This window comes from Oculina patagonica, chromosome 4, assembly GCF_052425735.1.
Source record: "Oculina patagonica isolate OP01 chromosome 4, crgOcupat, whole genome shotgun sequence".
Taxonomy (NCBI): domain Eukaryota; kingdom Metazoa; phylum Cnidaria; class Anthozoa; order Scleractinia; family Oculinidae; genus Oculina; species Oculina patagonica.
In genome coordinates, this window is record NC_135761.1 from 52966065 (window position 1) to 52993942 (window position 27878).

Consider the following 27878-nt stretch of genomic DNA (forward strand, 5'->3'; position numbering starts at 1 on the left):
GCCCATTTACGTAGATTGAACCGCCCGGCTGCGAAGCAAGAATTGGTCGTCTTGTAAAGGGAGTATGTTTCCTTGTCATCTTCACCACCAGTTGTCAAATCATCCACGTACAGGCCTGATAGGATGTACTCAGCTAAGGCTGGGTCACTTTCATAGTATTCAGTAACGTGGTGTCGCAGCGTCGCGTTCAAGAGGAACGGAGAGCAGTTCATACCAAAGATAACTCGGCAGAAACGATAGATCTCGATGTTTGGGTCGTCCTTTCTGACGTCATCAATCCATAGAAATCGCATCAGATCTCTTTGTTGTTCATCTACTGCGATATTAAGAAAGGCTTTCTCGATATCGGCGACTAATACCACTTTGTGAGCTCGGAAACGCATCAAGATATCTGAAATACTTGGAGTCAGCGGCGGACCCGTGAAAGTGCAGTCATTCAGAGAAGGGCAGTCTGGTTTCGCTTTGGCACTTGAGTCGAACACCACCCTCAGTTTAGTCGTTAAGGCGTCGCTTCTAATGACAGCTTGATGGGGCAAATAGTGCGTCTGACCCAACAACTTTTTTCTGCTTCTTCTACACGTTCAACGATTCCACTCTGCAGTTGATCTCGGAAGGTCTGGTCGTACTCCTTTATGACAGATGGCTCCTTTCTTAGACGTCGCACCACAGAGTTCAACCTTGCAAGGCTCAAATCGTAGTTATCAGGCAGCAGGTCTCGGTTTTCCTTCAAGGGAAGTTTCACGCAATATCGGCCGCTTTCAAAGGAAATGTTTTCCAGAAACGTCTCATGAACCGTCGCCTGTTCTCTAATTCCGATTAAATCCAGGTCCCATAATCGCTGGAGAAGTGCGTCTGTGGAACTTTTTTCTTTGGGTTGACAGGAAACCTTCAGCAGATGTGCAGAAACGAGATTGGCGCTTTCTTCTCGCTGGGAACTGGGCCCGATAGTACCCATCCAAGGGTGGTACAGCTTGCCACCGGTCCTTGGCCATTCTCCCCTCTTCTCGTCCCTCCAGTGAATAACGATCACATGAAATCGGCTCCAATTAAGACGTGGTTAAGTCCATGGTTACAGTCGGCCAGTTCAATTTTTGCAGGATGTTTCAAGTGAATTTTAGCGGTGTTAATCTCTTGATTCCCGATCGGCGCACAAATAGTAGGCACAACAAAGGCTTCGATTTCTCGCGATGACCACTTGTTGACGTTTTTAATGACAACTCTAACCTTATCGTACTCAGTTGAATGGCCAGTGACGTCAGTTCCAAACGTTTTTATCAGGAGCGAATCTGTGCTTATTGTCGGCATATTTAGTTGGTCACGTGCGCGCTGAGTAATGTAGCTCTGCTCTTCTGGCTTCCAGAATCGAAAATCACTCTGGCTCTCATTCCATCCCCGTTGGTTTCTCTATTTCCAATTAACGCTTGAGCAGTTTAAAGCAAGATTGAATCGTGTGACCCCACGTGGAATGTGCTTGTTTGCAATAGCTGATAAGATCCGGTGTTTTGAGGTGCTTCATCTCGCGTGGAAGCTATGGCATTTCCGTTTGTTTGTGTTTCCCTTTCGCAAAGGCTTACGTGATGCCTTGCAGAACACTTGAAACATGTAATATCCGATGGGCAATCTTTGGCAAGGTGGCCCTTTCTGAGGCAAATAAAGCACCGGCCTTGTTTCTTCAGGCATTCTCTCCTTGCAGCTCGGTTTGTCACGACGTGACAACTTGCGGTGGGATGCCGCTGTTTACAAAACGTACAACTTGGTGTACTTGCCGGCTGTTTTTCTGCGAATAAGGCTGCTGCACTTGGAAGGTCTGACTTCGGTGGTTTCGCATTCCTTCGATTTTCTGGACTGTAAAATTCTTCCTTTGCGGTGAAGGCTTGAACTCCTCCATACCTTTCCCTGTTTTCAATTTCCCTGCGCAGAATTTGTAAAATCGCACTAAGGTTCCATTTCCCGTCTTTCATTTCACGACCCACTAACAGGCGAATATCTTCGGGAATTTTCGTCATCAGGACGGGAACCAAAAATCTTCCATAAGATTCGGTGGGCACTTTTAACGCTTGGAGGCCTCTTACGTGCGCTTCGATTTCATCGTTAGTTTGCCTGAACTTTCTAACATCTGCGGTGGATCCTAAGGAGGGCAGTTTTAGCAGTGCATCCATGAGACTACTAATGACTACTAACTATTTGCTTGTTTCCAAACCGATTTGTTAGAAGCTCGATCGCTGGTTTGTGGTTGTCGTCTGTTAAAGGTAGACCAGCGATTATCGCTGCGGCAGATCCTTTTACAAGGCTTTTCAAGCAATTGAACTTATCGATGTTGTGCAATTCTGGGTTTTCGTGAACGGCGCTCCTAAAACTGTCCCAAAACGTCAACCACTGGCTTGGCTCTCCAGAAAAATATTTCAGCCTCAGTCGGGGCAGTTTAGCGTGTTTGTTTGCGCCACCAGCGCTTGCCATCGTTGAACTTTGGACGATAAGCTCTAAAACTCTCTCGCTTAACCTACCCTCGTCATTTATCTCTTCCTCGATTTCGTCGTCCTTCTCTAAGGCATCTAACACAGCCTCGTAAAGATTTCGGAATGTCCATTCGATCACGCAGTGAAATCTTAATTTGCTTTAGCTTGCTTTCATTTACAGGATCGAAATCGTTGATGATTTTTTCTGCATCACCCATCAACTTTCCCGCGTAGAGGCGATTCCCTTGCCGCTTCTGTTTCTTTTTTGAGGCCATTTCCAAATCCGGCTCGTCAATGGACCATGTTAAGGTTTTTATTGGTTGTATCCTCCTAGAGTAGTTATTACAAGGTTCCAAGGCTCTCAGTAATCTTCAAACTATCCGTACTCGTAGAAAATAACTTCTTCTCTCCAAGGCTTAAACTCGGTTCTGGTATGTGAAAACTATAAGTTTGTCAATAAACGCGCGCTTTGATAAGATATAGAGTATTTCGTTTCACGCTAGCTTCTAATTAAAAACAACACAAGTGTTCGCAGTGTTTAGTTCTTATCTCTCGTAAGGTTCTGTTCTTAAGTTCTTAGATTCTTAAAGGTTCAGTTTCGTTTCTTCACACTGAATTTAAAAAAAATGATACGATCAAGTACATCTCACAGACATGTAACATTGTTAATTAACGTTGAATTTTTTCTGATATAATTATGTATTCATTTCTATCAAAAGAATTGACTTTGCAAATGTACTGTAGTAACCTCTCAGCAAACTTCTCTGAGATTGATAAATTTCTTTCTTTCTTTCTGGATGTCTCAAGGAAATCAGAGTTCTTCCGGCCAGCCAGAGAGAGGGTCATCAAGTGAAAATACTCGTGATCCCAAGTGCATTAAACTTGAAGGTACTTTTTTAATTTCAGAAGGATTAAACCTGTTCTAGTACAGATTACATTTTTTATGTGGCCTAATTTGGCAAACGATGCCTGTGGGAATATCAATTTTTCTCACCTCCATCCCCGAATAGCCCATCATGTGACAACCTGCACACCCCATATTATACTAGGAATAGAAAATTTCTTTTATACATGATCCGGTGCTAGATCCTTACAAACAACGTATTTCTTGTTTAAAATAAGCCTAGTAACCTCTCGGACAGTTCTCACGTAAGAAAGTTTTTCTTTTCCCTCATGGAAGAAGAGCAGAGTCCATCCATCCAACCGAAGAGAGAGGAGACATGTGCGAAAAACAAGGATGCCAAGGGCATCAAGGTTGAAGGTATTTATTATCTAGAATAGAAGCTCCACAGATCACGTATATTTAACAATTACTCCTGCGAAATCCATGGGCTATATATAGGATAAGTCGAGTTTGTCTAAATTAAAAGCCAATATCTTACCACTAAAGTCTATTCTTTACTACTCTGTTTACTACTTTCGTAAGTTTCGTTGTTCGATCACAATACATGGGTAACCAGGCTTTTATTTTACCGAGAAGTCCTGGATGCTAAACTGATTTGCATTTGGTGTTATGGCGAATAATAAAAACACTGGGTAGGAAAAACTTTTACCGTTGCTAGGAGATTTTGGTTCTTGACCAATCACTAAACCAAACAAACAATTAGTATTGTTCTTAAATTTTGTGTTGAGCTTGTAAGATCAATAAGCACTCTCAATCCCCTAGTTAGGTATGAAAAAGGCGACAAACTTGAGCCTTCCCTCACATGTACGAAAAAGTTTGGCAACCGGAAATGAATTTTGGTTTATTTCGGAGGTGTTCGCAACTTAACGGCGAAAAAAAAAATGCAAATTTCGGATAGTTTGGTGGTCGTTGTCGATATTTTTTAAGGCTTTAGCTATGGAGTAAGCTGGAGTTGTCTTAAATTGCCTAAACAAGCAACGAGTGACTTTTTTGTAAACCGGTGCGACATGAACAGGAAAACACAGGCGTTGAACTCTATGCGTGTGTTTGTTTGTGTGGTCACAACTTACAAATATGAATATTCAAATATATTCACTAATTGTTGTTGTGAATATTTAAGCTTCAAAAAATCGGCTTTCACGACTGAGTTTTTGAAATAAAATAAATAATAAAAATTTCCGCATAGGGTGAGTTAGTTTTTATGCAGGTTTTTTGACGAATTTAAGCTTGCAAATTAAATTTCCAGTTCACGTTGTCTTCGGCTTCGCCGTCGTGATTTCCGAGCAGTATTTCTTTGGGGTACCCCAGAGGACTTTACGATCAGAGATAAATATATAGTTAGCTTACGATAACAACTCTACAAAATACAATGATGACGAACACACGTATATATTAACTAACAGTACCGAGATTATTTACTTATAGATTATTCACATGAAAGATACAAACGGCGATTACATTGCTCACAAAAATTAATACTAACAATACTACAAAGCTTGAATATTAAGAGATGCAACAGATAGGGGAATATCTTAATTATCTTTGTGCTTTAAACAATGTAAAAAGAAGAAAGAAAAGGAAAAAAGACAGTTACAGTTGTCATGCTGTTCAAATAGTTCAAATAATAATAATGCCATCTACGTGACTAACAAAAAAAAGAAATTACATAAATTAATTTGGGATTAGTATCCACTTTTTTTTAAAATAATCTTTCTTTTTGATCTTACTTTCCGTTTCATATTTAATGGCAATTTTAGTACGAAATCCTTGAATTGTGGGTTGAATTTGGCATCTTCTGCAGTCCCATATAAGTAGTTTTCCAATGATTATAAAATAGTTCAGTAAGTTGAGTAAAGGGCATGGTTTGGATAATATTCCAAATAAAACATCTTGGAGGGAAAGATGAACCTGCTGATTTGAGATTTGGTGCCAGTAACCTTGAAACTCATTCCAGAATTGTTTAACAAAGGAGCATTGATAAAGAAGGTGGTACAAGGTTTACGGTTCTGCCTTGCAAAATGAACATAGGTCGTCTGTTTCAAAGCCTATTTTGCGTAATTTTGAATTAGTGTATAGAATAGAGTTGAGCACTTTGAATTGAAATCCTTTTACATAAGATTCAAGTACAACAGAGTGTGGCAGACTAAAGATTTGTCTTAGCTGATCGATAGAAAAGTTAAAATCGTTTTGCAGTTTGTTTATGATGTTAGGAAATTGTGCTATTTTGCGAACAAGAAGTGAGTAATAGTCTTTTGATTTCTTTTTTTTGACGTCAAAGATGTTGTCGTAAATAAAGAAGGATGGAGGAGCTAAAGATGGACAGGAAATAATATTCTTTAAAAGGGGCGGTATAGAATGGCGAAGGCCAGCCCATTGCAAATAACTGATATTGGTTATCTTGTCTGACCAGTGGCTGAGTGCATCGTTTATATTTGAATCAAAATGTAGGTCTTGGATACGAATCACTCCCGCCTCAAAATACTTTTTGTAGAAGACTGGTCTTTTTTCAATACGAATTTCCTTATTATTCCAAATAATATTTTGCCAATCTCGTTGAGAGGCAAAGGAATCACGAAACTCCGACCACCAAGAGAGCATTTCACTGTAGAACTGAGAGAAGATGTTGTAATCCTTTATATCATAGTTACAATTTAAAAAGAAAAACCCTCCCATGGGATCCAGCAAGTGGTTTAGATATGATTTCCATGTTCCGTTGTTGTCATTAAATATGCGTGTTATCCATGCCAGCCTTAAAGACTTGATCATGCAATTTAAATCAATCATTTGTAAACCATCTTCCTCGTATTTATTTATTGCCGAAACTCGGGTGACCTTATCCGTCCCATTTCATAAAAATTTGAACAATAGTTGATTCAATTCACTAATTCCTTAGGTGTAGGCAGTACCGAGCAAACAAAAACAAATTTTGGAATAAGAAAGGATTTGATGATTGTAACCTTGCCGTACACAGATAAACCTCTAGAGGACCAGATGTTGATAAGTTTTTTAATACTATCCAAACGTTCAATGAAATTCTTTTCTTTTAATAGTTTTGGGTCGTAAGTGAAGTACACCCCCAGTGCTTTAATTGGCTCGTTAGGCCGATTAATGCCAAACGGTTGTGCTTTTTTTTCTTTTGATGAACCAATCCACATACCCTCGGTTTTTGTGTTGTTGATCTTGAGGCCTGAGATATTCTTAAAAAGGTCTAATACTTGAAATAGTACTTTGGCCGAGCAAGTGTCGGCGAGCACTGCTGTTGTGTCATCTGCGTATTGTAATAGTTTTGTGTCTTCCTTGCCAATAGAGATACCTTTTATAGCTGGATTTTGACGAATGGCAATTGCTAACGTTTCTACAGCTACAATGAAAAGATAAGGAGAAAGTGGATCTCCCTGTCTAACGCCTCGCTCAAGTTTAAAAGGTTTTTAAAACATCACGTTGTTAATTATGCAGCTTTCTATACTTTCTATGTTTTTGTAGAACGGTTTTACCCAGCGGAGAAAGTCAAAACCAAAATTAAAAGCTTCAAGACATTTAAAAAGGAAATCCCATTCAATACTATCGAATGCCTTTTGAAAACCAGGGATGTTTTCTTTAACAGTCTAATCCATAATATCATAGATGGAGCGAATGGTTTCGCCGATAAAACGATCTTTAATATACCCTGTTTGATTATGATGAATGATATAAGGTAAGACATTTTTAATTCTCGAGGCTATTACTTTAGACATAAATTTTTGCGTCCACGTTAACAAGAGAAATTGGGCGCCAATTTTCAACGAGAGAACGATCTTTACCTTTTTTTTCTATGAGAGTGATAAACGCTTGCTTTTGAGATTGGGGCATTTCTCCTTTTTCAAAACAATCATTAACACATCTAATAAAGCAATCGCTGATTAAAGGCCAAATTTTTTTGTAGAACTCGATCGGAATTCCATCGTTCCCTGGAGTTTTGTTGTCTTGAAAAGTATCGAGAAGACGGAAACATTCCTCCGAAGAGATTTTACCTTCACATGATTTTTTTTGTTCTTCAGTTAATGTAGGAATTTTTAAATCATTTAAAATGGAATCAATTTTAAGATCAATGTCCGGAAGAATATTATAAGTCTTGTACAAGTCACAGTAGAATTGTTCTACTTTCTTTAGTATACAGAATGGATCTGTTTTGATTGCCCCGTTTATATGCAGTTTTCGTATGTGTTTCTTGGAGCGTTATTCTTGTGCATCGTGTCCCAGAATTTCATCTTTGACGATTCATCTTGCTCCTGTCAAGACACAGTTTCCAACCTTTTGCACCACAAATTCTCTCACCTGTTTTTGCTTTTTTGACCAAGCTCTTTGGTATTTAACAGCGACAGATCGTCCGTGGCAATGCTATAAAGTCAGGTTTGATTTTCTGGTGGCGAAAATACTTTTAATTACTTAAGGATGGCGAGCAATAAAGATTCATCCTTCTTGCTCCAATCTTTCCTACCAGGAGTAGAGTTGTTGCGGGAAAACTTCTTGGCTCAATCCAAACATTGTGTGTGTAATATCAGCAATCTGTGACAGGGGATTATAGAACAGTGCCGCTCTACTCAATGCTGATTACTTCTTGGATATGTCCACGATCCCTCCTGCTCTTTTCCCTTTCCCATTTAGCCATTCAAGACTGTGATCAGCACTGACCTGGCTGAATTTGCTTGCATTCCATTTGAAAAGGAAGTTTCCCTTCATATGGCAACATCGGGCGGAAACTTGCAAGTACAGATCCCATATCCCCTCTCTATGAGCCCGTGTGAGAATTAAGAGGATAGAGTCCATTTCCATGTAGTTCCAACAAAACGTGAAATTGACCTTTTCTTCGGGTCTTTGTGTTACAAATTCGTCGTCAAGGGCATATTTTTCTTTTCCAAAATTTGTAATTTGTGTGTTCTATTAATGAAATTAAGTTAATATTAATGCAATTATTTTCACCTTTTTAGTTTTTTGCAACGTTTTATTTATTTTGAGTACTTTTTTTTAGTAATTTTGGGCGATTTTCTGACGTTTTGGGAAAATTATGAAATCCAAGATGGCGGATTCAAGATGGCGCCTGTTTTGACATCATGATGTAATTGTCACGTGATGTGACGTAACCATTACACATGACGTATTACAAAAAATAGATTTTTGGACATACTATATATCCTCTAAATTTCATTGTGATTGCTTTAATATTCAGGAAGTTACGGATAGGGTTAACGGTGTAATGACGTCATCTTAGGTGTCTTTATTTGTGACGTCATTTTGAGACTGAAGATCGCAAAAAAATTTTTGGTAACAAGCATTTTCGATTTCAGCAGGTCAAATTACTTAAGAAAACTACTGTTACCAACTTTTACTAAAAAATGCCCCTTGATTTATCTGAGAATGACTTTACGCAAATACCGACTAGTCTATAAATATTTGTTTTCAGAACACGAGTCGAAAACTTAAACTCCCAAAACAGCTCTCGCGCGCTACAAATCGCCAAGAAAACGGCATAAAAACAAACCTAAACAATGCGAAAATGTTTCTACTTTATTTTATTACAAATACGAAACGTGAAAGCCGATTTTAGAAAGCTTAAATATTTACAATAGCAATTAGTGAAGAAATTTGAATATTCATATGGGCATCCTGTGTCCTCACAAACATAGGATGGTAAGCCTGTGATAAAACTTCTATTTTCTCCACTCGCTTCTTCTCTCAACATTAGAACGTCAGTTTACAATGAATCACAGTAAAATAAAGAAAAGTAGTTAGAGCGGGCGAGCCCGTATTATTTCAATTTATTTCAAAGGTGATGTTAATAGTTCTGAACTCCAATTCATAGTCGCAAAATTCAACCCATTAATTAAGCAAGACTCCAACGACTCTGGGTAAACCCATGTTCACTACACCCACTCCCTGTGTGACTGAATGATCTCCTTTGGAGACCCCCCACGTGGGCCACCTTTACCTTCTTTATAAGGAAGATGGCCACCTTTGGATCTTACGAGCTTCACATGATCGAAGGGATTACTAAAAGTTCCTTCCCATGGCATTATACACATAGTCCCAAATGCAAATTAGCGCAGCTGTCGACATGTAGGTATACCTACACCAAAGGCATGAAATGGTGCTTTTTTCGGGGAGTGGCCAGGGGCACTCCAAAATTAATGCAAATTAGTTTCACATCCAGGTCTTTAGGGTTAAATAAAAGCCTGGTTACTCACGTGTTGTGATCGAACAACGAAAGAATTAAACAGAGTAGCAAAGAAAAGACTTAAGTGATAAGATATTGGCTTTTAATTTAGACAAACTCGACTTATCCTACAGTGAATAGCTTATGGAATATTCCCTGATACTTAGCTGACAGGGTTGTATGGCCAGTTGGTAAAATCAGCTGAACGGAAGGTTGAACGGAATATTTGTGTTATTTTTAACAAATTGTCATTGTCAATGTATATTTAACAATAATTGTTATTCCACGAGCTTGCATTAGATATGAGATGGTAAATAGCCAATGAGACACGTAGCGCCAAGTTGGCTTATCTTATGTTCAACAAGCATGTGAAAAATAATTGTTTTATTTAAAACCCAAGGAATTGCAATGTTTGAGTTCCCTGGCTGTTTTCCCGGACGTGTTGTCACGTAGTGGTAGTCCATGGTATATGAATTGATATACCATGGCCTGTAATCCAATCAACCATAACACTGCAAATTTACTCACCCCCTGAGATATTACCCGCCTGGCAAAACCTGTCTCTCATATACAGCTCTTGACAACAGCCGACGACAACATTATTTCAGCAGGGCTTGAACAATCGATGAAACCGATGATTGGATCAATTGATCAATCGCTGCCAATTAAACGACTGATATCGATAGTTGATTAACAATCGATGCTCAGGTTTTTTTTATGAATATCGATTTCATCGATTATTAATTTTTATCAGTTATCAATGCCAATGTCAGTTAATCATCTCAAACTTTCGTGCGTATTTCGAGTGCGTATACATACAGTGCTGTTATGTGGAATACCGAGATTTCTGTAACGCCAATCGATGACAATCGAAGAGTTGCGACTACTTTTGTGTGGTTTTCGATTGGTCATTGATTGGCCTATACCAATCGATGCTAATTAACTAACAAGACATCGATTGTTATTGATTTATTGATTAATTTTCTGATCATTGGTTTCATCGATTGTTGCTTGAATGCATTCCACATGTGTACAAATAGTATAAAGCTTACTGTAGTGAGAGTTCAGTGGGTACCTGGGAGGGGGGGGGGCATAGGGTAGACCCTATCCCTGTGTGGGATAGGGTAGAAAATTTTCGGTATCTAGTCTAGTATAGGGTTGCAAAACCAGCTGAAAATGGTCTGATATAGAGTAAGGGTATCAGAGTCTCAGCGGCACACCCCCAGCCAAAAATATACAGGGTGCCCCCCCCCCCCCGAGAGTGGGTAACCCTCACGGTCTCGATTATCGACAACACGAGCGTCGTGAATTGGTTTTTTATTATTCATGATGCTCATACATGTATATGGTCAGGAAGCCATTGTTATCTGTCATCCGTCGGATCCTGCGATATACGTAATTTCCTAAGATTCGTCTGACTTCTCGCAAAGCACTACACACAAACAATTAAGCTGTAAAATGAGTTTTGTTGACAATTTGTTGTATATTTGTAATAAAACAATTATTCTGCTTAATCTCGCAAAATATTGCTTGAATTTAGCCAGCTCGGTCATCGTTTTAGTTGGCAAAGTATCGGGCGACATTTCGCGCAATTTCGCAGGATAATTGTTAAATATACGGAGAGAGAAAAAGTCTGTTTTACATTCTAATAAAAAAAAGATAGAAATACAAGTATCTGCTGCCACTGAAAATACCACAACCGTAGTCACAGTTGTTTTGTTGGGAGAGAGAGGGAAAATAATGACTTTGTTTTCTTAAACAAAAAATACTAAAATTGCAGCCAGGATTCACGACATTAATATGTAAAATGTTTCAGTTTGACACTGGATTGTAAAACGAACATTTACTGTCGTTAATTTGCTGCATTTTCGCACGCCAAGCATATTAGCATACTTTTGGACTTTTTATTCCTTGTTTCGCTTTTTCATTCCAACTAAACCGATGAAGACCTAAGTTATAAGTTTGAAACGTCGTTTTACAAGACGTTTGTTTTAACGTTTTCAAAATCCAGTCCTAGGCATTTGACATATTCTAGCTTGCTTTTTGTTTCTTGTCAATAGATTCCTCGGCCATATTTTTGAAATGGTGTCAAGAACAGCTTCGCGAGTTTTACAACACCATGAGTCAAGTGAAAATCACACCTTGGGATCCAGACAACACTGTGCATATTGATGGCATGTACATACAGTTATCAATGCTGAGAGATGACAGAAAACCTGACGGAACAACGAAAGAAAAGCTTGACGACTACAGCGAAATATTTGAAGGCCACGAACATCATCTTAACCCTAAAAGAATTCTCGTGTACGGAAGACCGGGAATAGGAAAATCAACTTTCACTCAAAAGATTGCTGTGGACTGGACAAGAGGCGAGAAAGAAATCTTAAAGGCGTTTGATGTTTTACTTTTAATTAAGTTGCGAGACGTCTGCGACATTGAAGACTTCTGCGCCATGCTGAAAACTGCTGAACTGTTGTCTGCTGATGACCCGATTGCAGTCGCTAACTTGTACGAATATGTCTGTCAGAACCAGGAGAAAGTCCTGCTCGTTTTGGATGGCTATGATGAGTACAGCGCTGGAGAATCATCACCAGTTTATCAGATTTGGAAAGGCAGTAAGCTTAGAGGTTGTTGTGTTGTTGTCACCACACGGCCAGTGAAAGAGGATGAACTGAGAGGGCCAAGTCATGTTCAGTTCGAACTCAATGGGTTCGATAGTCGGGTGCAAATAGAACAATTTGCAAGCAAGTTACTCAGTGATAAAAAAGAAGTTGAAGAGCTTGTTCAATACCTGTGGAAACAAAACCTCTGGAGCATGGCGGAGATACCACTTCTCTTGTTAATGTTGTGTCTTCTCTGGAAAGAGAAAGATCGTAAAGGACTACCCACATCTCGGGCGGACCTTTTCATAAGATTTATGCAGACTCTCTTGGATCACCTGGCTGCAAAAGATTCAGATGGGTCATTCCAAAGCACAGATGAATACAAAGAGGACCTCACGAAATTAGGAGAACTGGCATTTTATGCTCTTTTGGAAGACTGCCTTCATTTCAACTTCAGCAAACTGCCAGATGGCGATGTCTTTAAGAAATTTATTGACGTCGGGTTTTTTCAAGTCTCAAAAGTATCAAGTCTGAATCCTGAGAAAATCGTATATTTTCTCCATAAATCTGTTCAGGAGTTCGTTGCAGCCTGGTTTATCGTTCAAGAACTGATGAGCAAGAAGAATCAAACTGTCACCGGCCTGTCAAAAGTTGACTCGCTTAAAAAGATAGAGAAGATGGTTGAAGTTCTGAAATTCGTCTGTGAGTTGTCATCAGAAGCTGCCCGTGCTGTGTACAATCATCTGCGGTTCATAGGAGAGAAAGAAGGTCTCACGGCGTATAACTTCACTGAGACGCCTTCTATTGACAATTTGACAAAAGATCAAAGGAAGTTTATTTCTATCAGTTCTGATTGTTTGCTTTGCTGTCCAGCGTCAGACAGACAAGCTGTGTTTCCTTTGTTCCTTGCGTCTGTTGATTATGTTCTAATACTATACAAGGAACAGGTTCCTATTGCTGCAAGTGAACACTTACTGAAATCAGCCATCAGCTTTCCGAACTATGTATTTTTTGACATCGGGTACTACGACACCAAACTAATATATGATGACATTTTGTCTATAATGCTTGATTTGAACACTGCCGTTGTTTCGTGTTCAAGAGGGATAGGGACTGTGAAAAAGTACAATGTATTAGTAGGAGATTTTTTCCTGAAAAAAGAAGGGCGACAAATGTTCTTCTATCTCACTCGCATTCGTAAAACCGTTGTCGCCGCTCTGCCTACTGAACTGCTTACTGAACTCACATCAGCACCAGTGTCTCCTCCTCAGAAGCCTGTTGATGACCTGTCAAAGATTCAAGACAACAGAAGAGCTTTGGATTTGACTGAGAACGTACCGGAGCAGACTCGGCAGCATTGTCTGTCATTTGTCAGAGATATTGAAATTATGCACCCATCAAGTGAGGAGCTCATGGTTGTGAATAACGTGTTACCTTTTGTAACAAGTCCTCGAGACGTAGATTTCAAGGGTTCCTCTAGCGGTACCTACCACGCTCATCTGATAGAGAGAATGGTTTCTTGTATACACTTCACTGACAATCTCCACAGCTTAACTCTTTCAGGGATCAATTTGACAGCAAAGTGTGCTATTGACATTGCTAGGTCACTGCACCAGGCTCCTAACTTACAGAAGCTCGACTTGTCAGGGAACCCGTTATACAGTGGTGTGAATGATTTGGCTGAGAACCTTCACCACGTGCCACAGTTGACTGAATTAAAGTTGATGGGTGTCCATATGGGAGACAAAGAGTGTGAGATACTAGCTGCATCACTAAAAGATGTAAAGAAGTTACAAGTACTGGATTTATTAATCAACCCACTGGGTCACGGGATCATTGAACTGTCTAAACACCTGAACAGGGTGCCTGCCCTGAATGAGCTGGAGCTGAGCAATACACAGATGGGTGAAGAGGAAGTATCAGCACTGGCCCGTGCACTGAAGTATGTACCAGAGCTGGAGAGGCTTGGCCTAGAGTCCAATCCACTTGGCCGAGGAGTCAGTGTTCTGATTCAGCATCTCAGCAGTGTTCCTAAACTGAAGAACCTGAACCTGTACCTGTATGGTGTTAAGATGACAAAGAAAGAAGCCGAGGAGTTGTGTACAGCTGCACGTGGAACTAACATTGACTTGCACACTGATTACCATGTAAGTGCTCTATTTTTGTTGACTTTTTAGTTAACTGTTTTTGTTTTATACCTACTAATACTTGGCACTGTTTCCAATAAACTGCTTAAAACAATGTCGCGAGTAGTGTGAATGAAAGGAAAAATGCTGTGTTATGAACATTCATAATTGTTCGGTTGCAAATTTGTCGTATGTCTCAAAACAAATATTTGTGAATAAAATTAATATCAAAAGCTTCAAAAGACAGACTACGTTACAGTGAATTTAAATGAAACTTCAAAAGAATTGAGTTAATTCGTACGGTAGAACTTTTAATGATTTACTACAACATCCGCCGATGGTTGTTCAGTGTTTATTCAAAGAAAATCAAGGTCAAATTGTCGCTATGACTAATATAAATAGTGGCGATTTGAAGAAAAATTCTCAAGTCGCTTAAACCATTTGTAACGTTTGTTTTAGGCTACAGCGCAATGCAATAGGGAGAGCTCTGTGATCTATGAATGAAGTGCATTTATTTCTTTCAGAGCTGTGAAACTCTTCCTCCAAAAGTTATAAATTCGTAAAGTTTTGGCTAAACCAGGAATGTAGAAACTTTATATGCTACAATAATAGAAGAAAAGAGACAGAAAGAAAATTTCTTAAATAGAGATTACTTCATGGAAAATGCGCGCGTACGATTTTTATTCACGAGTTGAGTAGTGTCAGAAAACGAGCGAGTGAGCGTAGCGAACGAGTGAGTTTTCTGATACGTATCAACGAGTGAATAAAAATCGTACAAAGCATTTTCCATGCTGTAATATGTTTATTTCATAGGTACTGAGATTTTCTTTTCCGTGCTACTGAGTGGGAGACAAATTTATTTGCACAAATAAATGACACTGTAAAGCCATTCAAGTGCTCAACAACTGAGTAAATCAAAGATCTGCAGCATTCAACATTTTTTAGTTAAGTCAAATGTCTGTTAATAAAGGAAGCCATACCAATAACAAAGTTAAGTTAAGAAGATAAATCACAATTTATTTCAGTTAATTTATTTTCCGTCGGTCGCAAACATTTTCGGCGGTACGGTTCTGACATCGCTGCAGTCTGATCCCGTTCTAGTTTTTGTTTGTCTTTCATTGAACTCCAAGTACTCGACTCCGCTTGCCGTTTTCAGTAGCTTACTCCTCAGCACATATCAAGATGTTCTTGGCACCCACGGAGTCCGAAGTGAAGAGTGTAGTTTAGCCAGAGCGTGTTTAGAAGTGCCTCGGGACTACACATACCGAGCAAACCCTTCTCGCACAATATTTTCAACTCTACGCTTGTCAAAGCTACCGACGCTTTCGGTATATTTCCTTTTCCTTGCTTTTTAGCTGCTTTTGTTTAGACTGTAGAACTTTCCTGGTTTTGTCAAACACCAAGTCGTTGATTATACGATTATACTTACAGAATAGCTCTTTTTCTTCAGGTGTCTTGCGAAGCTAGCCACTAAACTTCGAAGAGAAGTCGGCTCGTATTTATTTCCATCTTTGGTGCGGACGGCAATGAAGAATTGGCTGATGTATTCATTCAGCTTAACAGCCGAAATATCTTCTATTTTTCTGTCTTCGTTCTTCGTTATCAAAAATCTTTCAAGCAATTTTACATCTCGTTCAGTTTTTTGAGCGGTGTTTTTGTTTTCCTGTTCTGAAATGAATTCTTTAACTGAAGAAACAGAAGCAAACCTTCCCTCGGCCATTTTTCAAAGCGCGGGTTTTCTTGTCAGCAACGGCTGTGGGATGACGTTTCCTTCAATACGTTCACCAGTGAAAATTCGTCGTTCGCGTTGCTAATTGGACGAACGATATTTTTTCACAATGAAATTTTGTCGTTCGTGCTCCTGATTGGCTAAGCTCTGAATCAGTACGATTTTTACTCCCTACGATTTTCATGAGTAAATCTCAGTACCTATGTAATAAAAGTCCCTTTCATATAGTGAGGGGTGTAGTAATAAGGGTATGCCTCGTTCAGAACTAATAAATACAAAGGAGACCAAAATGTTTCCTTTCATTAGAAGCGAAACACTTCAGTTTATTTTGTGGTGCTATTACTTTCGGAAATATCGACCATAAACATAGTTTCCTTTGTTGGTTTGTTAACTACATTAGTTTTATTTCGGCTGACATGCATTGAGCTAATAAGCACTAAGTTGTCTCATTTTTTATACCAAAATAGCAATGGTTTGCCCATGAAAACAGATTTTTCCGAAAATAAATCTTATGGGAAGTTTATTTTGTTGCGCCTTTTAAATGTCTTCGTCTTGCGCTGATTGGAAAAATCTTCTGGAAATGAGGATAGTTCTTGAATTAAACATTTGATGTTTCAGTTTGCTTTTTTACATTAATTTTCTTCGTTGTTATAAACATCAAAAATGAGAAAAAACTTTTGAGGTGCTCAGTGCTTTTTATTCATTGTGTGCTGGAGTTTTGATCTCTTCTGTAGGTTAATCCAAGTAAATTCAAGAAAACCAACAAAATGCCACGAACCCAACAAAATGCATTTACATCAGTTTTATTACATCAAAATAATTTCTTTTGAAAACTGAAACCCATTTATACGAATAGTACAGGCGTTATTAAGTTGACTGTGACTTCAGCCAACAGGCTCCTGGAGCCAAGAGTTTGTGCTCCAACTTAGCATACATCTATGAACTGGTACGGACAATGTTTTTGTTTAATTGTTACAAGATTAATACAACTAGCTAGCTCATAAAGGGCTTGTTTTTATAGAGCATAAGCGCAAGCAAAAGCACAAGAAACAAGCAAAAGCACACGCATAGGCATAAACGGATAACAAGAACAAACAAACTCGTTCATCTTATGCAATGGCATGTTCAGACCTTGAACTAGAGGGGGGAAGGGGCCTTTTGTGTATGTACACCCACGAAAAGTTTTTAACAGGGGAAGCCCCCCTCCCCAAAAATGTCTTTTGCCAAAAATAAGTATTGGCCCCTGGCCCCTGGCCCACCAGGCCCCTTGCTCGACCTTCCCTAGATCCGCGACCTATTTGCCATCCTAATTAAGAATCACCGCTACATAAACAGTTATACTATAGGCATAAGCAAAAGCACAAGAAGAAAGAGCAGCTTTTGCCAGCCCACGAAGATTTCTTTTACTAGCTGGCGAACTGACCCAGTCGTTTTAAAAAGTTCTTTATTAAAAAACAATTTGCAACAAGAACGAAACAAGAGTAAGTCAGCTGTCTTTCCTAACTGTTTACAACACTACACACAATAATTTTTAGTTAGTTTGGTGATATAATTGAAGTTGTTTTCTTTCAAACATCAGCAACGCTTTGAAGAGTTGAAAGAACATCTGGCTCAACGCAAGACAAGGAGGTTGCATTTCAAGCAAATCGCCTCCGAGAGAGCAGCGAGAGAAGCTGAGGCTGAAGAGACAGAAAAAATTCGAGTAAGTTTGAATACTATCATCAGTTTTTGTTCAGCAGTGAATTAGGAATCTGCTCAGCTGCTTAGTTTGTGTATAAAAGCGAGGAGCTAGATGGCCAGCAATTGTCGCCTACCTTTATTAACCGGGCGGGGAGACTGGGCCGGCCCGGTTCATAAATCGCCCGGAATTTTTTCGTCGTAGTAGTAGTAGTAGTAGTCTTGTCGGTAAATCGTTCCAGACCCGCTCGGCCACTTTCTTGGTGAGGATTCAAATCACGCACCCTTGATGTTTACTCGGCAGAAGCTATTAAATCACTCTCCTATTTTAAATTTTATCTAATACCCTCAATTCTCTTAGCGTGAAATATATATTTTTGTGTTATTCAAGCGTTTGAGTACTGGTTTGCGAAACCGGTGATTTTTTTGACACGTCCAAGCAATTATTATTTTTTTTTTGAAAACTGCTACGTCAGTCACGCAATGATTTTGCAGCAAGCTTCACGCATAACTGCTTTTAAAAAAAGGGCTGGTAGCCAGAGAATTTTTGAGCCGGAATACTTTGAAGATGCTCTTCATTTAATAGAAAAAATTGTGTCCATTTTCATCCGTGTACAGTTGAGCCGGCAAAGTCGCGTATCAGAGACGATTGAATGTTTGCACAGCGAAATAATCTTATTTTTGTTCTTGATGTAAAAGCTTTACTTACACACTTCCCAAGACTTCAGTCAACAAAATGGTAATGTATAGTATTTCTACGAACTATGATGGTATTTGTGAAGGTATCCGCAAAGCCAGCAAGTAAAACAAATGGTCTGCAAAATGAAAATGAAATCTTGGCGCGGGTAATTTAATACATGTAATTAAATTCTACCACGGCATGCAAAATTTCACGTTTTTGAAATTTTCTAAATCTTTTTGCCTTTTAAAATGTTTCTTGACCCCATCTTGAATAAAAATTCATCTAAAACGTTTTCATGTTCTTTTTTATTTTTTCACATTTGTATTTAATAGTTGCCTTTTTGGGCTTTTGAAACGAACACGGCATCTATTTATAGATTGAGGCACCATGTTGATGTTTACATATTTGCGTTATTTGTCGTAGTAGTTCACTCGGCCGCTTTCTTGGCCAGGATTCAGATCCCGCACTTTTGATATTTACTCAGCAGGAGCAATTAAAATTTTATCTAATACCCCGATTTCTGTTAAACGTGAAAGATATATTTTTGTGTTTTTATTCAAGCGTTCAACTCAAGCGAGTACTGGAGTCCGAAACCGGTGATTGTTTCGACAGGTCGCTGAGGTCGATGTTTTTGCAGCAAGCTCCTGCATTTAAAAACGGCTCCAGACTCTACTTTGAAGATGCTTTTCATTTAGCAAGAATTGTGTCCATTTTGTCTATTTCCATCCGTGTACAGTTGGGCCGACAAAGTCGTGTGTCACAGACGAATTGAATGTTTACACAACAAAAGAACCTTATTTTGTTCTTGATGTAAAAACTTTACTTGCACGCTTTTCAAGAACTCACAAAACAAAATGGAAATGCAAAGTAATAATATAATAATTTCTTCAAACTAGAATGGAATGTAAATCGGTAAAGCCATCGTGTGAAATAATAGACGGCAAAAATGAAAACTTGCCCTTCGGCGCGTATAATTAATTAAATTTTATCACGGCATCAGTATTTTCACTGCTTTTAAGGATTCAAAATTTTTAATGCAATTCAAATGTTTCTTCGCCTCATCTTGAATCTTTTTTTTCACATTTAGTTAAGATTTTAAACAGCATCTGTTATCTAATACATGTGGTCTAATGCATGCCCTTTTTAAGTCTTTTTATTTTCTTTTGTAATTTTGTTTAGAAATTTTTCTGTTATTCTTGATATTTGACTCGTTTTATTCGTTTTTTTTATTATTTATGTTACTCGTTTTATTCGAGCAGGAGCCAATACTGTAATTTTCTGGTTACTCCGCTCTTTTAAGCGAGGAATATAAAATATATATTTTTTGTTTTTCATTCAAGGGTTTTGAGTTTCAGTCGGAACCGAACGGCGATGGAGAAATGACCTGCAATGAATCACGCAATCAAGAACTTGCGTTTGCGTGACTGCTTCCCAAAATTGACGTGAAGAGCTTGCATGTTTGAAAGCTGAAAAGCTTTCTTATCTTGTTCTTATTCCCATTTTTTTGGTGTGGTACATTTCTAAAAATGTTTACATGTAAAAACACGTCTTAGTTTTTAACGAAATTGTTTGTTTGTTTCGGTCGGAGATCATTTGTACTGCCATTTAACTGGTTTGAGTTCATTTATTCAAGATTGCACACAAAACGTTTTCAATACCTAGGTTATTCAGTATTCGGAAGAAAAATAAAAATTTGAAGGCCTAAGCAGGAATTTGTCCAAGCATGGACAAGCAATCCACAGACTTGCGTGTTACTCAATATAAATTAAATGGTATTTAAAAGTTTTTGCTGTACTTGTCTAATAAAGTAGTTAAACATCAACCGCCCGGTTTTAAGCATTAAGCTTTAGGCGTCTTGTTTAGTCGATAAAGATGCTTGCTTATTATTATTGCAAAGTAGCAGAACTGTTCTAAAGGCTGGTTCTCATATGATCGCCCCGATCGTCTCTGTCGCTTCTGTCGTTTGCAAAGTCTGAGGTGATTGGAGCAAGCAAACTTTTTGAAGCGACAGAAGCGACAGAGACGATCGGGACGATCATATGAGAACCAGGCTTAACTGGACACAGCATATCGTATTTTTCAATAGTTTCCATTTTCCGAGTTTTTTTCATGAGTACTCTCAGTTGAGGTATGTGAGGGACAGTATTCACTAACTGACAAAGAATAAGTAATGATTCTTTTGCTGTACGATCAAGATCTGTGGTTTTGAGTTCATCGGCTCCTGTCTGTGCTGATTTTGCTGGAGTATAGTACAGTGTATTGCATGGCATTGCAGTGCAGTGCAGTACCGAATAGTACAGAACAGCACAGTTCAGCATGCGCATGGCGCGCACTGCACGGCACGGCACACTGAGCGCAGCACGGCACGGCACAGTGCAGTACAGTGCCGTGCAAGGAAAAGCACCAATGAGGCGTATTTATTAGTATCATTCAAACAAATACAAATCTAAATTTTGGAAGAATTTCGTTGTTCACCTTTACACTGAGTTGATTAGCAACTCATTCTGAACCTGAATATCTCACGGCGTCATTGTTGTTTTTTTCTAGCTTGAAAACGAACATTTGGCGGAAAGTAGAAAGGATATCGAAGACAAGGTAAGTATTGCTAATTAAAAGAGATCCCTTACTTGCCTGTATACTGACACACTGCTAAACTCCTAAATTAATGCATTGAGTGATTTTGTTTTCCTAAGACCACAGGGTAGGATTATCCAAATTGTTGTACCACTTTAGCTAAAGCTATTTTTCAAAAAGCTAGTTTGTGGAAGAGGCCGGCCGGGACAACTAGTTTGTTTACAGAGTACCTTAAAGAAATAGCGCGTGTTATTGCGTTTAAGAAAGTTTAAGTATGTCTACAATTCTAGCACCACTTATTCGGACCTTTATGTTTATATGCTGACAAGAAGCGGAGATCAGCGGAACTTCTCATGTCGAAAGAACTAAAAAAGCAACTTGTCCTTTAAATCATGATTTATTTCTCTCAGATTGCCCAGTTGGAAGAGAAGCACATTGAAGAAGAAAGAGAGCTTAAACGCATGATCGAAAAACAAATGCGAACACAAAGAGAGCAGACAGAAGCCGCCATGTTAGCAGCGAGGGAAAGGTCGGCAGCAGAAAGGGAAAGATATTTACGACAACAAAGAGAACTACAAGCTCAGATAGAGACAGCTAGACGACAACAACAAGAACAAGAGGCAACCATCAATAATCTGCGAGTCAGGCTCAGGAGAATGTAATATACTGAGCGAAACTACATGAGTGTCAGTTAAAGACACATGTACTTAGTAGTATGTGTAGAGCTGTGTACGTTTATTACGACTACTACTGTTCTTGAAAATGTTTCATTAGGCCTTACTGGGAGAAGATAGGCCAAAGAACTTGGCAGTACGTGTGAATCTAGCTCAGGAGGTCCTTTGGTTCGCAGAAAACTTGGTTTATAACATGTTGTAATGTTTACACGTTTTGTACCTTGTAAGAAGGAAGCGTTGGAGGGTTCACAAATTATGATTGAAAACTGATGAAAAATGAAAAGAACAATCAATGCTTACTAGCAGTTTCCCGTAGAAACGAATTGAATTCTAAACGCAATTAAAAACCACTTTAAGTAAAACCTTGTTACGTGTGCTAACCGCGAAATTGTAGGAGGTAAGAATTATATATATAAAAATACGATAAATAAATAAATTTATAAATAAATAATCACGTGATGGTGTCAACTGACATGAGAAGATGTGAATCTTTGTAACCATTCCAGAGATTCTCGCCTTGTAAGACCGCCGGGATGCGCATTCCAGTCATTCCTTCTTTGTGGACGAAGAATGTATTTTGCGGCGCGGCAGTGAAGGTGCTCGCTTACTGATATTAAAATTAGTGGGGCGAATTTGACATAGCCCAGGTTTGATTTAACTGAATTGAATTGGTGGCTCTTAAAATCAGTCAGTAGCTCAAGAAGAAATCGCACAGAACAAGAACAAAATGCAGTCGAACCTCTACGTACGGACCGGCCTCCCTGATACGGACAATCTCCGATGTCCCGACAAAATTCTCACATTTTCTTCAGAAAAACATCTCTGTTACACGGACCCTCTCTTATTCGGACAACGGACACTAAATCTCGGCCCCATGGAGCAAATTCAAACCTGACCTCTTTTACGGACAATCCGGTGATCGGGCGATGGTATTTGAGTTCGTAATACAATTTCCAGTGTGTAGTTATAAAAACAACAACACTTGTTTTCATCTTAGGGGTTTTCTGAATTGTGCTTAATGTTATTTTTTACATGCAGTATTGCGTTGAAGGTCATTTTGTTTGAAAACAGTGATTTGTATGCAGTACATGTAGCTGCAATGTACAATGTAGTACTCTACTGATAGACAGTACGTCCCAATGCTGCATATTAATCAATTTAGATGGAGTTAAAAGACATGTGTGGGCCTCTTTTTAGTTACTGAACACTTCAAGCTGTCAGTGCAGTCATAAAAGTGACGTTATAGTGGAGACCGTCTTTAATACGGACACCTCTCTAACACGGACACTCAGTGCTCTGTTCCTTCGGTGTCCGTATGATTAGAGAGGTTCAACTGTACACTCGGGCTAAAACGGAGTAATACAAAGTATATCCGAAAGAGAAAAACTACATCTTATAATTTCTCTTAGATTTGGAAAAGAAAAAAACCCAGCGATTTACCTCAGGGATTAACCTGGCTCATGGTAGTATCATACACCCTGTTGTGATTGTCACGTTGCAACATAACGCAACTTTTGTTTAGTTTTAAATTTCATTTTTTTAATCAATGACGTCCAAGGAGAAATAATGTATTTGGGGTGAATAGCTTAGACTAGCCTGCGTAGCAGGCGTCTGAGTAGTTTTTGTAGCGCGCGTATGGGAAAAACGCGAAAGGCGCGAGAGGGCCACGCGAGGAAAAAAAAAATCGATTTTTTCCTCGCGCGGCCTTCTCGCGATCGCGCAGGCTAAGCTAAGACCAGCTTAGATTTCCTGTATTTCACCTATTCTTCCAAGTTAGACTGAACAGATTTAATACTGATTGGAGTGAATTATTATTTGTTCACGTAAAAAGTTAACATTTCTTGCTATGTATTATCATGTTACTGCAATAACTTGGCAAAATATTCTGTTCTTTTAAAATATACATCGTTAACAAGGAATAAATTCAGGGCTGGTGGACATGATAAATTCTCCGACCATCTAAACAGTGAAGAACACAAACTAAGCTCACACATGTAAGCATTGTTGTGTCAGGTCTTGTCTCTTGTCACGTCAGCATGTTACAGCAAGGCGCCCAAAAGTGTGACCACCTTTAATTAATTCACATTCTTTCGTGCAACCACCATCCAATCAAAAGCCAAGGACAGGTTCCAGTTGACTTCTGATTGGATTAAATCTGCACGGAAGAATGTGAATAAATTAAAAGTGGTCACACTTTTGGGCGCCTTGCTGTAACGGCGACGGCGTTTTCTTCAAAGACTTCAAACGATTGTCTACCGAGCGGGAGCCGAGCTATGGGAGACTCGTGACATGTCGCGACGAACAAGGTTTCAAACAAGGTTCTTATTTGTGGCACATGTTCTCCCGCCATAACTGGAAAGATCACGTGACGAAAATGATAACTGTGAATAAATGATATGACTTGGATGGAATTAAATACATTGTGTCTAGATACCCGGCAGCCGGGAAGTGTTTTCAAAATACTACATACCCGGCAGTCTGAAATTATTCTAGAATTTCCACGGAAAAACCAATCCAATCCTCCTCAAAACTATAGATCTTTGCTTAGAAATGCCAAGCGATTTCAATTATAGTTTTGGCTTTGTGTTTGAGGAAATTTTCGAGCTTGGGCATACCGTGACAAAATCTTGATTCTTCGACACATAGTAAACACTTAGAAAAAATTCGTACTCTGACTCCGGTGTCAACTCTTATAGAATAATTTCTACAAAAACTGAAGTTGAAACCCTGCGAGAGTATTCGATATTTGCTGAGAAATGCGAAGCGATTCTAAATAATGTTTTGCTTTTGTTGTGGACGAATTCTCTTGGCTTCGGCGTACTATAAAATCCTCGACTCACGGGCACGGTTGTTCAAAAAACTAGATACCCGGCAGTCAAAAATTCATGAATAATCAATACATTCAATATCCACAAAAATGATCATTGAAACCTAGCTCCCTAGAGTATCTCAGTATTTCAATTTTCGGTCGGAAATACCAAGCGAGTTTTAACAATGTCAGTTTGGTTTTGCACAAATTGTACGAACTTTATGTGACTCACGGGCACGATTTTTCAAAGACTACATACCCGGCAGTCAAAAATGCTTCCCGTTTTTCCATCAAAATTTCCATTTGAACCTGCTGAGATGTCGGTGTAGAAATACCAAGCGATTTTTCAACTTAAGGCCTCAACAATTGCCTCGGCAAAGTAGTACAAAATAGCTACAAAACGCTTGAGCGTTCGGTGACGAAAGTCCGCCACCGATGTAACTTCCGGTGTGACACTTTAGTGGCGTGACAAAGGTGGCACGTGGTGTTGGTTTTCGCGCGACTGCCGGGTATGTAGTCCCCGGGGGGGGGGGGGACTCCTATATGAAACGGACAGGGATGCTCGTCGGAAATTTTGAAAAGAACCCCTAAAAGAGACCAATCTGGGTGTGGCTCAAGCTTTTCTTGACCCCTAAAAGATACCAAAAAACTAAGAATAGAATTTGTATTTGTATATTTTTTCGTGTGTAACCCTAAGCGAGTCCATTTTGGCTAAAAATATTGGCGTTTTTCCGGAACACCCTAAGCGAGACCAAAAATCCGAAATTTACACCCCTAAGCGAGACGACGAGCATCCCCGTCACTTTCATATGCGAGTCCCCCCCCCGGGATGTAGTCTTTGAAAAATCGTGCCCGTGAGTCACATAAAGCTCGTACAATTTGTGCAAAACCAAACTGACATTGTTAAAACTCGCTTGGTATTTCCGACCGAAAATTGAAATACTGAAATACTCTCGGGAGCTAGGTTTCAATGATCATTTTTGTGGATATTGAATGTATTGATTATTCATGAATTTTTGACTGCCGGGTATCTAGTTTTTTGAACAACCGTGCCCGTGAGTCGAGGATTTTATAGTACGCCGAAGCCAAGAGAATTCGTCCACAACGAGTTTCCCTAATGGTCGCGGGTCGCGGGTCGCGGGTTTCAAGTCGCGTGTCGCGGGTTTTAAATAAGTCGCGGGTTTTGAAAAAGTCGCGGGTTTTGAAAAAAGTCGCGTGTTTTTAAAAAGTTGCGAGTTTTCGATAGAAACCGATTATTTCTCAGTAAAATTCATTCAAACAAATTTAAACTCGTTTTCTTGGGAACTACGTTACAAAGTAGCCAATTACTTTGCGGGTTAAACAATCAAATCACGAACTTCGGAACAAACTCCCCAACTTTGGTCCGGCTAAGTTTGCAAGTTGAGGAGGAACAAGACATGTTGCTCGAAAGTCATGTTCATGTCGGAAATTCAGGTGAAGAAAACATGGCAGCAGCGGTAATGTTTCAGCGATTCCAGTGGCTAGAGTTACAAAATATTTGGTTCAGTGAAGTTGAAGAGCCTGACGTCGTTTCGCATGAGCGATCTGTCGATAAATAAATTTTACGTCGGCTGAAATTTGGTCAAATTTAACTTTTTATATACAGCAAATACATCTTTAAAATTTTTGTGAGACTTTAACTTCAATGTCAAGTCTTCTGCGTTTGTAAACCGAATGAAACTGGACGGCTTTACCGATCTTCACGTGAAATTAATTTTATGCAAATGCAAAAGAGTCAGACAAATTTGAATTAAAAGTCGCGACACGTTTACGGCTCAATTCTATTTTTATGGTACGTGTTTTCTTCCGATGATTTAGCGAAGCAAAACCATTTCTGTCAACATAACTACAGAAGGGTTTTTAAAATCTGCGCCAGTTAAAAATATTTTAAATAGTTTTTGCCACAGAATACTAGTAAAATATATTTATCAACCGTACGCGTTCAATCATGAATACTTTGGTTCAACTTCATGATCGCTCGCGCGCAACGTTGTTTTCAAACTTAAAAGCTTGATTGCAAATCATGCAATGTTTGATACCCAATTTGAACATGTTGTTTTTTTCAGGACGTGATGCAACGGACGGTATATGTAATCCTTATCCTTATACTTACTGTAGGTCAGAACGTTGATACCGACGCCGTGCTTGTTCAAACAACTATTTTGAAACTCGAACAGCTAGAATCGCTGAAATATTTCTGCCACCACTTTGTAAGGTGTCTCGTTCCTCCTCAACTTGCAAACTTGGGAAGTTCAGAAGTTCAGTCGGCAAAGTTTGGGAAGTTTGTTCCGAAGTTCGCAATTTGATTGTCTAACTCTGAACTCGCAACGTTACTTCGTAACGTAGTTCCGAAGAAAACGCGATCATTTTAAAACCGGAGTCTTTGCAACCGGTTTAAATTTGTTTGAATCAATTCTACTGAGAAATAAATGCATTCTATTGAAAACTCGCAACTTTTTAAAAACACGCGACTTTTTTCAAAACCCGCGACTTTTTCAAAACCCGCGACTTATTTAAAACCCGCGACACGCGACTTGAAACCCGCGACCCGCGACCCGCGACCATTAGGGAAACTCGTCCACAACAAAAGCAAAACATTATTTAGAATCGCTTCGCATTTCTCAGCAAATATCGAATACTCTCGCAGGGTTTCAACTTCAGTTTTTGTAGAAATTATTCTATAAGAGTTGACACCGGAGTCAGAGTACGAATTTTTTCTAAGTGTTTACTATGTGTCGAAGAATCAAGATTTTGTCACGGTATGCCCAAGCTCAAAAATTTCCTCAAACACAAAGCCAAAACTATAATGGAAATCGCTTGGCATTTCTAAGCAAAGATCTATAGTTTTGAGGAGGATTGGATTGGTTTTTCCGTGGAAATTCTAGAATAATTTCAGACTGCCGGGTATGTAGTATTTTGAAAACACTTCCCGGCTGCCGGGTATCTAGACACAATGAATTAAATAAGCGATTATAAGATTAATAAGATCTTACGGTGAGGCCCTATGCGCCAACTTGGCGCCAGGGGACAAGTGAAGTGAAGTGAAGTGAAGATCTTACGGTATATGTAGACATAGACAAAACTTTGTTTACACATGGTGAAAAAAAAACCATCGGAAAAAAAGAGATAAAAAAATCTAAATACTGGTTTACGTGTTTTCCGTGTGAGTGCCTGTTAAGGAATATGTCATTGATTCCCTAATTGTAAAGGTCTGTAAACCTTGTAAGGGTTAATGGCTTACGTAATTTAGGTGGCAGTCCATTCCAAAGAACAACCCGAAATGACTAAAACTGCGTAAAAGTGAAAACATCATAACAAAATGCTCCTGTCACTTATCTTTTACAATAAATGCAAATTTTATAAAATTCGAGAAAAAGAGCCCCCGGCATTTGCATGCCTTGAATTCCGTGACCATCATTGCGTGACTTGTCCG

The 27878-nt window shown here is 39.1% G+C and overlaps 1 protein-coding gene and 3 pseudogenes across 2 annotated transcripts in view; 2 read left to right on the forward strand and 2 right to left on the reverse strand.

Moving 5' to 3' along the window:
• Positions 1 to 1430: 1430 nt before the first annotated feature.
• LOC144647975 (uncharacterized) lies at positions 1431 to 2457 on the reverse strand (annotated as a pseudogene).
• An 11746-nt stretch (positions 2458 to 14203) lies between these two features.
• The window catches only part of LOC144650658 (guanylate-binding protein 2-like), a 27915-nt pseudogene continuing 14240 nt past the window's right edge, over positions 14204 to 27878 (forward strand). Inside the window, exon 1 of the transcript XR_013570158.1 lies at positions 14204 to 14300. The product of XR_013570158.1 is annotated as a guanylate-binding protein 2-like (transcript). The remainder of the gene's footprint in view (positions 14301 to 27878) is intronic.
• On the reverse strand, positions 15447 to 15999 carry LOC144647977 (uncharacterized protein KIAA1958-like; annotated as a pseudogene).
• Positions 16298 to 21654, forward strand: LOC144647978 (uncharacterized). The gene is made up of 5 exons (XM_078507638.1): positions 16298 to 16341; positions 16897 to 16954; positions 17588 to 17710; positions 20915 to 20962; positions 21352 to 21654. Exons 1-5 carry the CDS (start codon positions 16298 to 16300, stop codon positions 21601 to 21603), a joined length of 525 nt encoding a protein of 174 aa, XP_078363764.1. The 3' UTR covers positions 21604 to 21654.